This window comes from Lactuca sativa, chromosome 8 (genome assembly GCF_002870075.4).
Source record: "Lactuca sativa cultivar Salinas chromosome 8, Lsat_Salinas_v11, whole genome shotgun sequence".
In the NCBI taxonomy this organism is placed as follows: Eukaryota; Viridiplantae; Streptophyta; class Magnoliopsida; order Asterales; family Asteraceae; genus Lactuca; species Lactuca sativa.
In genome coordinates, this window is record NC_056630.2 from 269,187,860 (window position 1) to 269,200,310 (window position 12,451).

At 35.5% G+C, this 12,451-nt stretch overlaps 1 protein-coding gene across 1 annotated transcript; it reads left to right on the forward strand.

Annotated features, from left to right (window-relative positions):
- The first annotated feature begins 8,421 nt into the window (after positions 1-8,421).
- LOC122195281 (30S ribosomal protein S11, chloroplastic-like) lies at positions 8,422-9,701 on the forward strand. Its single transcript, XM_042896942.2, has one exon. The coding sequence runs from the start codon at positions 8,864-8,866 to the stop codon at positions 9,272-9,274; it is 411 nt and encodes a 136-aa protein (XP_042752876.2). The 5' UTR covers positions 8,422-8,863; the 3' UTR covers positions 9,275-9,701.
- Positions 9,702-12,451: the final 2,750 nt, after the last annotated feature.

Here is a 12,451-nt window from a genome sequence, read left to right on the forward strand (position 1 = left end):
CAAAAGGAAAAATTTTCAGAATTTATTCAGAAGGGAAATAGGGGTATTGAACCCAAACAAGTTAAGAAATGTTGCATATAATGGTGCATGAGATGTAAATGTGGCTGAAGCTCATGAATTTGTGTAGCCCATTCAGTGGGGTTTTAAGCCACAAAATTTCAACCATAATTCACTGGATATGTTAAATTTCTAAAGTATTTTCCCCCAGATTTATGGTTGGGTTTAAGGCCATTGATCATGCTAGGCAAAAATGGTGCTTATAGAAAAAGAGCTGTTTGCGCAACCATTTTGTAAAAATTGCCAAAAATCGGATATTTAATATTTTACAGTGAGACCAGTTGGGTTTGAAAGTTAACTCATGTAACTATCCAATAAAAAAAGAATATCATGATTTGGTTAAGTAATGACCGAATTATGTTCGTTCAAAGTTGAACAAAGTAATCTGGCAGATTGCATGTTTGCTTTGAGTGCATTCTTAGGATATTTTGACAAGAACATCATGCATGCCTTTGTTAAGGTCCGATTTCTAGCACATGCATGGAGTGAATGAGCATCCAAGATGTACTAGAAATGGTTTAAATGCTCTTGATCATGTAATAACACAAAAGAAATGGAGAAGAAGATGTAATACTAGGTTTTGAAGTCACATGAACATATGTGCATCATTTTCATTCTTTGCATGGGTTTGATCCCGGATTTTCACCATTTCAAACACATGCATTGTGTTATGGTGAGAATCTACAAACCACATGGGAAAAATAAGGATTTATATCCATGGAAAGGCATAGAATCCGAAAAGATGAGAAAACTAAGAAGAAGAGGAAGTAAAAATCATGAAACTATGAGAGAAGATGTTGTTGTTTACCTTGGTTTTGATCTTGAGAGAAGTAAGAACACTTCAAGGTCTCCTAAATATAGAAATTATGGCAGAGGAATGGGAGGATTTCGTGGGTTAGAGAGAGAGAGAAAGAGAGTTTGTAAGTTAGGAGGATGGAGTGTGTGAGAGTGAAGAGAGAAGAGGAAGTGTGAGGGAATAAGCTTAATGATTGAGTTTTGGGAAGAGAGAGTGCATGGGGAGGGGAGAATGGCCGGCTCTATCATGCATTAGGCCTCCTCTCTCCTAATTTCAAACTTTATAAAATTCTCTCCAATATTTTTATAAAAACCCTAACTTTTATAAAAATATTTATTAAGCAATTCTTGATTTATTTTAATATCTTGTTTTTAACTAATAAATTATGATCATTGCATGATAATTTAATTTCTATTTCATTGAATATAATCCATAATTTGATTAATAAAAATTTGATATTAGAAAGTTTATAGCCAAATTTTATAAAGTTTTTAAGCTTTATGATTTATAAATTTGGATTTGTAGCTCTTTTAGGGTTTTGGAATATTGTTTGATATTCATCATCGTAATGAAGTATAATTAGAATATTTTAATTTATTTTTAGGGTTTTATACCCTTTTTCAATTATAACAAGCTTGAAAGTTTCATTCTAATTATAGCATTGGCATTTCCTATTGTAGTTAAGCAACTTACTAGAATCGTAAGTGTCAAGTATATTAGTCCTAGATCTTAGTTGGATCCTAGTTTATGCAAGATTTTAACCTAATTTATACTACTAGGCCATGGCATGTTGTGCATGAATGGTTTTTATAAAGATGCATGAGTCCGAGAATGACCTGAATTGACAGTTGTCACAGGTTATAACTTAGCTTCTAGTTACTAAGTCTAATATGTGTAGTGCCTTTATGTGCAACTAAGTCTAGTCAAATCTAGAACCGACTCGAATTTTGACGGTTGTCACACACATGCTAGGGTTACACTTTGTAAACCCTAATAACCCATGACGTTCCACATTCTTATGCTCCATGGATTTTAACCTCCATGGACTATCCATGGATTAGTTTAGCCCATCTATATAATCATGGATCATTGGCCCACACTACAAGAATCATTGGTTTACATAATAAATCCTCGTATATTTAATTAGTCTCTTTTGACCACAAAATTAATTCCAAATTAATTCTTGATCAATACTAGTTAAATAATATGATTTCATATTAATATATTGTACTTGTAATATATTAATAAACCATAAATAACCTTATTCTCAAAATCCATCCTATCAAATTGCGTTGGTGAAGGCAACCTAAAAAGGACCATCCTACAATCAGGTCAAGTACATCCCATTTATAGTTATGGGCTTAGACAACAAATCCAACAGTCTCCTAATTGGATAAGTCTAATAACTATAGCTGCCAATGTAAGTTCAGGATCCGACTTAGCAATCGTAAGCTTTTAAAAGCTACTCTCAACTCTGACCCAGTCAGTGAAGCATCCTTTAGATAAGGGATCATATAATGCTCTGTTCTTAAGATATCAGCTGGAAAAATACATGGAATAATGTCATACTTATTGTCTAGCAGTTTATTTCCCGATTTCCGATTCGTCTGACATAGAACATAACTGAACACATCAATTTAGTTCTGATCGAGCCCGACATATAAGTCAAAATGAAATCATTGATGGGCCTAAGATATTGCTTTTAATCCTCTTAGGATAAAAGGGAACGGATAAAATTCGACATTATATGCTTGTACTAACTAGTCATTAAATCATACACAAGCATACGTTTTATAACATCAACATGCACAACTAATTTATAGTCAACAACTCATATATCTAGGTTTGAAGACTTAGATGATATTATCGTCTCACGATCACTCATGATAAATCCCATGAAGTGATTCAAGTGAGCGCGCGTTAATCCAATACTCAAATATTATTTCAGAAGTCCTCATGGATGGTGTAGCAAACTGTTGCTATGCCTAACGCCTTAGACAATCTACAAGCCAAATCATGACAATCTTCTTTCATACTTACTTCCGACATATGATCGAATGTGGATAGTTTGAATAAATCCTATTATTCAGGAAGTTAAAACATGCAAAGTGAAACAATAGTAAATGATTGACACAAGACAGTAACTTTACTAATAAATAAAACTCTTGTTATTTAATCATCACATGTCAATCACAGTTTAGCTATTACCAGTTTCTATTTATCTAACCACTAAAACTAATATCGTCCATTAGCCCAATGCCCCTTGCATGCTTCAAGTGCTTAACGCAAGTCAATCCTTTTGTAAGAGGATCTGCTGGGTTTTCCTATGATGATATCCTCTTTACCACGAGGTGTCATTCTTCTACTTGATGTCTTATGAAGTGGTATTTTTTGTCTATATGTCTCGATCTACCATGATCTATCAGTTCCTTATTTAAGGAAACCACCCCTTCATTATCGCAGAAAATCTCCATAGGCTCCCTTATGGATGGAATGACTCTAAGGTCTCCGATGAAGTTTTTCAACCATATCGGCTTCTTCGATGCTTTGTTTGCTGCTATGTACTCTGATTCACACTTTGAATCAGCTACAGTCTCCTGCTTGGAACTTTTCCATGTCACTGCTCCTCCATTCAGGGTAAATATCCAGCCCAGATGAGAGCGAAAATTATCTCGCTCGGTTTGAAAGTTGGCATTGTTATACCATGTCACTCTCTAGTCATCACTCCCACCAAGGGTAAGGATCCAGTCCTTAGTCATCCGAAGGTACTTGAGAATGTTCTTATTTGTAGTCCAATGAGATTTACCAGGATTCCCTTGATATCTGCTGACCATGCTCAAAGCAAAGGCCACGTCAGTGCGAGTACAAGTCATAGCATACATGATCGAGCCAACTACAAAAGCATATGGAATTCGACTCATCTCTGCTATCTCAAACTCTGTACTCGGACTCTAAGTCTTACTTAGTTTGGTATTGCTTAGGATAGGTAGGTTACCTTTCTTGGAGTTCTCCATGTTGAAACGCTTCAACACCTTGTCAAAGTAGATACTTTTACTAAGTCCTATTAGTGTTTTACTCCTGTCTCTCAATATCCTTATCCCTAGGATATAGACAGCTTCTATGAGGTCCTTCATAGCGAAACACTTCCCAAGCCAGGACTTAACCTCTTGCAAGTTTCGGATGTCGTTTCCTATGAGCAATATCTCATATAATACCAGAAAGCTCACTATACTCCCACTAGCTTTGACATATACGCAAGACTAATACTTGCTTCTCAAAAATCCAAAATCTTTGACTTTCTCATCAAAACAAAGATTTCATCTGCGAGATGCTTGCTTTAATCCATAGATGCATTGACAAAACCCTCTGGTTGATTTATGTAAACATCTTTAACCAACTTTCCATTAAGGAAAGCGGTTTTAAGATCCATTTTCTATATTTTATAATCATGAAATGCAACTATGGCCAACATAACCCTTATATATTTAGGTGTTGTTTGTTTTTTTTTTTTTTTTTTTTTTTTTATAAAAAACCTCTTCAGAACTCTTATTGCTGCGCAGCGCAGCACACCCACAACATTTTTTGTCCCGCAACAGTTTGTTTTTCGATAGTCTTCGGGGCTTAAAACCTCTGCCCGTTTTCTTCTTGGGGAAGCACTTGTTGTACCTCTTCCCACTCCTTCAAACCTAAACCTAAAACGAGTTCAACCCAAAAAAAACACGCAACATCGTTCGTAAACATCTTCTGCCCAACGAAGCTCCAGCGATGTCCCTCCAAGATCGCAACCCCACCACCTGTTGTTGCCATATCTCGCCGTCCCCCCACCTGATTGCCGACGACTTCCACCGCAGGATATCTTCCTTCTTCGTCAGTCTCGTCCTATCACATGTATAGTTTTTTTTCTGTTTTTTATTGATTTCGTTTATAATCAAAAATTGATTTCGTTTGTAATCAAAAATTGATTTCGTTTATATCTCTTTAAGTCCATAAAAGATCAGATTAGGTGAATTGCATGTGAATTCAGTTCAATTCATTTTTTTTCCATTCTAGAAATTGGCAATAGAAATCGTTTGTAATCATAAATTGGTGCTTATTTCATTTTTTGTTGCATATATGTTATTAAATTGTTGATGTTGTTATATGTTTTTTCTTGTTTTTTTTCTTTGTTGAAGATGATGTTGTTGATGTATTCATGTTGCTGAATTGTTATTGTTGTTGTATGTTGTTTTTTTTTCAAGTATAATAGTGATTGTTTATTGCTTAAAAGTCACAAATATATGATGAAATATCATAAATTTTGCTTAAATGTTTGTTGAATATGCTAAAGATTTTGCTGAAATCATAAACTTATATGTTTTTTTATTCATGATGCATTGTTGTTGAGATGTTATCAATTTAAGTTATTATTATGTTGAAATATCATTAAGTTATTATTATTTGTTGAAAAACCATTTTCGGTTTATTAAATTACTTTATTTTAGTTTTTTAATGTCTGCAGCAGTCTATAGATGTTAACAAAAACAAACACGCTTCTTATTACAATCTGCAGCCATTTGGTCCACCTCTTCTACTGCAGAGGTTTGCAGAAGTGGTCCGCAAACTTTAAGAATTTTTTCTTCAGAAAAACAAACAGCTCCTTAATCTTCACTACTGGTGAGAAGGTCCCATCATAGTCAGTTCTTGGAGTTTGAGTAAAGTCCATCGCAACCATTCGCGCCTTATATGTGTGTAGTTTCCCATCCATATTTGTCTTCTTCTTGAAGATCCATTTGCACTTGACTGTCTTAGGACCCGGTACATTGTCAACCAAGTTCCAAACTTAATTTCCATACAAGGACTGAATCTCGCTGTCCATAGTCTCTTTCCATTTCGGGGCATGCCATGGCTTCCCTATAGTTATTAGGTTCATCTAAATTTACCAGTGTACTATCACTGATAAATGCATCACCTTCAGCTGTTTTATGAAAACCATATAACACAGGTGGAACACTAACTCTATTGGAACGCCTGAGAGGTACAAACTCGTCAATTTGCTCAATTGGAGTTTCCTCCTATGGTTGATTGCTAGTGTTTGAGGTTCCTTCACCGCTTGACTTTTGAAGCTCTTCAAGGTCAATTTGTCTTCTACTATCCCCTTGGCATATGAGCTCTCTCTCACAAAAGACTCCTCTCATCGCAACTAAGAACCCATTGTCACTGTCACACCCTCAAACCAAGGATGGCGGAAATGTCCGGGGGTGGAGGACTTCATGTATGGTATCACAACAACAAGTATAATAGTGCTCAAAGTAAATACAACCACCATAAATATAATTGCAAGAGTTACATCATAGTAAGTTTACATGTTTCAAAATCAATTACATTATGATGACAAAAAGAACTATTTGATGATTTAACGTCCCATCCTCAAATTGCTGTTGATTTCCTGTTTCACTGATTTCCTGAGAATACAAGTAGTTTTGAAAAAGTGTCAACAATTAAGTTGGTGAGTTCATAAGAGTTTTGATTGAGGAAGAAACCGCTTTCCTTATAAAAGCGACAGAGTATGATTCCAGAAAATCCAATATTTTCTTTATTAAGTGTAAAGTGAATGCTCCTATGTTATGCGTTAATGTGCCCTAGAAAGACCTGTAGATTCCGTGTATAATCACCCAATGTATATAAGTTATATAAAATTTAAATTAAATAAACCGTCGAATATAATGGGTCTGCCCTAGGTCCATAACCAAACAAGGAACAAGAAGTAAGGCGGGCCCACCAATTTCTAAGTCGACTATGACTAGATTCTTATATAACTCTGGCATATACACTTAGCAATCATAGCTGAAGCCAAACAATTCTAGATTAATGTAGTTTAATAGAAATATGTTTCCGAAGAAAATCCAATATTTTCCATATAAAAGTCATGTAGTCTTAAATGTCAAGACCGAAATGTACAAGTATTTTCCTTACTTATAGTAAATAATGCAAGTTTAAATCAACATAAACTTGTTTGATATCTATGAAATTTCCGTAAATCCTATGTTTGTTAATACTTAATGTGAGTTATTATAACCTTGCTATGACCTAGTTGGCCTGAAACGACGTTCTTCAGGCGTCGGAAATGGGTGGAGTAGCTGTTGTTAAACCAGGTCGAATACTTTATGAAATGGGTGGAGTAGCAGAAAATATAGCCAGAAGGGCTATTTCAATAGCAGCGTCCAAAATGCCTATACGAGCTGAATTCATCATTTCGGGATAAAAAAGAAATAGGCCTTGGGTAAAAAAAATAGCGGGTGCGGGTTTCTTTTTTTGGAAAAACAATATTTCTTTTTTTCTTCGACCTTTGTATTGTAAAAAATAGATAAAAAAAATGATATGATTCAACCTCAGACCCATTTGAATGTAGCAGATAACAGCGGGGCTCGAGAATTGATGTGTATTCGAATCATAGGAGCTAGCAATCGCCGATATGCTCATATTGGTGACGTTATTGTTGCTGTGATCAAAGACGCAGTTCCAAACATGCCTCTAGAAAGATCAGAAGTGGTCAGAGCTGTAATTGTCCGTACTTGTAAAGAACTTAAATGTGACAACGGTATGATAATACGATATGATGACAATGCCGCAGTTGTGATTGATCAAGAAGGAAATCCAAAAGGAACGCGAGTTTTTGGTGCGACTGCCCGAGAATTGAGACAGTTCAATTTTACTAAAATAGTTTCATTAGCCCCTTAGGTATTATAGGTATTATAAAATCAGAGCACGATATGGTTATAGTAGGGTATTTAAAAAAAAAGAAATATATTAAGACTCATTTAGTAGATTTTGTCTCACGTATATACCTTTCAAAATTAATATTCATAAACAAATACGTAAAAAAAAGAAAAACGTGTTGATTATATCCAAATTTGGAGGCACCAATAATTTTAATTAATCATGGGTAGTGATACTATTGCTCACATAATAACCTCTATACGAAATGCCGATATGTATAGAAAAAGCGTGGTTCGAGTAGCATCTACTAATATCAGCCAAAGTATTGTTAAAATACTTTTACGAGAGGGTTTTATTGAAAACGTGAGAAAACATCGAGAAAACAACAAATCTTTTTTGGTTTTAACCCTACGACATAGACGGAATAGGAAAAGGACTTATAGAAATCTTTTAAATTTAAAACAGATCAGTCGGCTGGGTCTACGAATCTATTCTAACTATCAAAGAATTCCTAGAATTTTAGGTGGGATGGGGATTGTAATTCTTTCTAACTCTCAGGGTATAATGACAGACCGAGAGGCTCGACTAGAAAGAATAGGCGGAGAAATTTTGTGTTATATATGGTAATCCTTCTAATATCCGAATTCAATACGAAACTTCTTATTTGTGAAAAAGAAAAGAGAAGGGGTGGGTTGTCTAATAGGGTTCTTCCTCCACTAGTTGATACTTCAAGGGGTTTTACCTGTAATGAAAGAACAAAAACGGATTCATGAAGGTTTAATTACTGAATCGCTTCCCAACGGCATGTTTCGGGTTCGGTTAGATAATGAAGATATGATTCTAGGCTATATTTCAGGAAAGATCTAACGTAGTTTTATACGGATACTGCCAGGAGATAGAGTCAAAATTGAAGTAAGTCGTTATGATTCAACCAGAGGTCGTATAATTTATCGACTCCGAAACAAAGATTCGAAAGATTAGGTGTTTTTTCAACTTCACTATTTATTTCGTAGGAATACGATTCAAAATAGAAAATTTCAAGAAACTTATTTTCTTCCAAAAAGTGGATTCAAAATTAAAGTAAGGAGTGGGAAATATGAAAATAAGAGCTTCTGTTCGTAAAATTTGTGAAAAATGTCGACTAATCTGTCGTCGGAGACGAATTAGAGTAATTTGTTCCAACCCAAGACATAAACAAAGACAAGGATAATTAGCCTTGTTAAAGACCCGATATAAAAATAAGAAGGGGGTCTGTTTTGACATGAAATGGATATATCCATATATCTCTGACTCAAATTTATGAGATAATAAAATATGGCAAAAGCTATACCGAAAAAAGGTTCACGTGGACGTATTGGTTCACGTAAGAGTACACGTAAAATACCAAAGGGGGTTATTCATATTCAAGCAAGTTTCAATAATACCATTGCGACTGTTACAGATGTACGGGGGCGAGTGGTTTCTTGGTCCTCTGCCGGTACTTCTGGCTTCCGAGGTACAAAAAGAGGGACGCCATTTGCTGCTCAAACCGCAGCAAGACATGCTATTCGTGCAGTAGTAGATCAAGGTATGCAACGAGCAGAAGTCATGATTAAAGGTCCCAGTCTCGGAATAGACGCAACATTACAAGCTATTCGCAGAAGTGGTATACAATTAACTTTCGTACGGGATGTAACCCCTATGCCACATAATGGTTGTAGACTCCCGAAAAAAAGACGTGTGTAGAAATAAAAATTGAAGATATTTAAATAGCAAGAGAAACAAAGGAAGATAAACAAGAGAAATAAATGATTCAATGATCTGATCAAATAATATTATTATGGTTCGAGAGAAAATAACAGTATCTACTCGGACACTACAGTAGAAGTGTGTTGAATCAGCAGCAGACAGTAAGCGTCTTCTTTATGGGTGCTTTATTCTGTCTCCGCTTATGAAAGGTCAAGCAGACACAATAAGCATTGTTATGCGAAGAGCTTTGCTTGGTGAAATCGAAGGAACATGTATCACACGCGCAAAATCTGAGAAAATATCACATAAATATTCTACCATAATGGGTATTCAAGAATCAGTACATGAAATTTTAATGAATTTAAAAGAAATCGTATTGAGAAGTAATCTCTATGGAACTTGTGAGGCGTCTATTTGTGTCAGGGGCCCCGAATATGTTATGACATTTGTCACCCCAGACCTGCCGGTCTAGCTGTTGCATGTAGCTAAGGTGTGGGTTTGTCAGACCCAATATAGATCTATATACAACCATCATGCTCTCCCTACAAGAGATTCTGGTTACAATACAGGTCTTAAATGTATTACTTGAAAAGTAACATGAAGCGAAATGTCTCACAAAAGTCATTAACGGATTTACGTGAACTGAACTGAAAACCTTTGGTAAATGAGTTTGAAATGTAAATGATACATAAACTATACCTATTATAGTTTATCCAAAACGTTTATAATGTAAAAGAACCCCTTTTATGAAAATACATTAGTGCTATGAGTCTATAAACTATGCTTATTATAGCTTATTATATGTGTTTGAATGAATGAAGAATCCTTATCGTGAATGACAAAATTTCAGTTTATGATGATAAAATAACAAGAAAATACATTCAATATTTAGAACTTATTATTATACACTTTGCTCAACATAATACAAAGTGTTATGAAAGTTATAAGCTGTTAACTAGTTTTTAACCTTTCTGCACTGTTTTACAAAAATCAAGGAAAAGTCATACGAAGTCGAAAACTAAATCCGTAAATTCTGAGAGTTCATAAAATGCGTCTAGTTTATTCAAAATTTTTATTATGATTTTTGGAAGCCTTTAACTTGTGTTAAAATGTTCATATTCACAGACTGGTCCGAATCCGTTTATGAAATGATAGGCAGTTTGGTAAAAATTACCATAAATCGTAGAAAAATCTTATGGAGATGTTCAAGTAGTCATTTTAAAGGTAGGAATCTGAAATATTTTCATATTAAACAGTTTTAAAAGATATTAAGTTTAAGATAGTCAAAACAGTCCGTGAATAAGACTCAACTTTTCTGATGAAAGCTGTTGTTTGGGTTTAGTTGTGTTATTGGTGTTTTAACTTGTATTCCCCCTGTAAAAGTTGAAGAAAACATGAAAATATAGGGGTGTGAACTAACCTTGAGTGATTTCAGTGGATGGAAGATGAAGTAAAGAAGTGTTCAACTCAAGAACACTTAGATGATGCATGAAGATTTCGAACTCATGATTTGAGTAAAGAAGTGTAAGAATCATATGAAAGATGATGATACTTACCAAATGAAGAAGAAAAGTCTTGGAAAAAGCCTTGGAAATCTCGGAATTGAAAGAGAGAAGTTGAGAGAAAAGTGTTTTCTCTTTGGGTGGAAATGAGAGAAATGAGTGAGAATGAGGAGAGAGGGTGAGTTTTCCAGCTCTTAGGACATGGGAATGGCTGGAGATTGATGGAAAAGTACAAGGAAGTGACTAGGTATGGTGGGGAGGGGTGTGGGTTGGTCATAGAGTGGGTATGGGTGGTTGCTTGTGTCATAAATCAAAGAAAAGTCAACACTCCACCCCCTTGTACTTCAGCCACTAAATCTTGGATATGATTGGCACTAAAAACGTGGGGATTAATTTTGAGGCTTTAACTGTTAAAATAAAGTTTTGGGTTAAAATCTCGCATTAAACTGATGAAAACGGGCCTAAAATGAAGTCATAATCGAAAATCGGGAAGAAATGGCCTTTCTGTGAGGCTTCTCGGGTAGGGGCCGAAGTTCGGTCCTCAACAGCTTGGATCCGAAGGCGAACTGGGACGAAGGTGAAGGTCAGGAGTGAAGGCGAGGTTAGGGTTCGGTTCAGAAGGGTTCGGGTTCGGGTCAGCAGGCTTCGGTTCTTAGTAGAGTTCGGTCCCTATAGGGGACTTTCGGTCCTAAGAGGCTTCGCTCCTTAAAGAGGGGTTTCGAGTCCTTAAGGCTATTTTACCCATTTTTAACCTGTTTCAAGCGGTTTTTGACCCGGTTAAGGGTCGGGATGGCCCGAAAGGCTATAAAAAGTTAAAGGAACTTTTGAGAGAGATTTCACATACTTGGAGAGATTTCTCATACTTAGAGAGATTTTTATTAGAGAGAGATAGAGTGAAAGAGATTGGGAGAGACTTCTTTTGTGACCTTTTTGAGTGCTTGGCTTTGCAATGCAAGGTCCGTAAGCCCCGTTAAGCCATGTTTAAGGATCTTACACACTCCCGATGAGTATGTAACATTGTTTTATCTGTTTGTTTCATTACTTACCACAGTTTTAGGTTAAGGAAATCTTGATATACGAACTTTTCAGTTGATGATTTCTCATTAGAATATCGAGTTTATAGTAATTACCTAATGTAAGCTCTAGTATACAAGGGTTAATTGAGTCGACCGGTTTGACTTGTTGACTTTAGTTGACTTTGACTTGACTGGAAATTAACGGTTGTCATATCACCCCCCTGTTAGAGGGAATTTCGTCCCGAAATTAGCAATTTGACTGGGACTTCGAGAGTTGGGGATAGATGGGGGTACTTTTTGGAGTACAAGAATTTGCTATGGCAGGGACCAATCCACCTGATGTTAAATGACAACCTTGGAATTTCTTATTGTAACTTGAGCTAATTAGTTTTAAAGGAGTTATTGTTTTGGAATGATAGTGTATTCTACGCATGCCTTTATACTCTCTGTTTTATTCTCGTTATTACTGCTGGATAAGGTGTCTAAGTCCATAACTATTTCTGGTATGTAGTTGAGCCGACCAGGCATGGTCCATTTGGGTTGCATGGCACCATATAATTGAATAGACTAAATGAGACAAATAACACTTGTGGTTTATTACTATATTATAATTTCTAATATATTAATAGTATTATTTAATTAGTTTGATCAAGAAT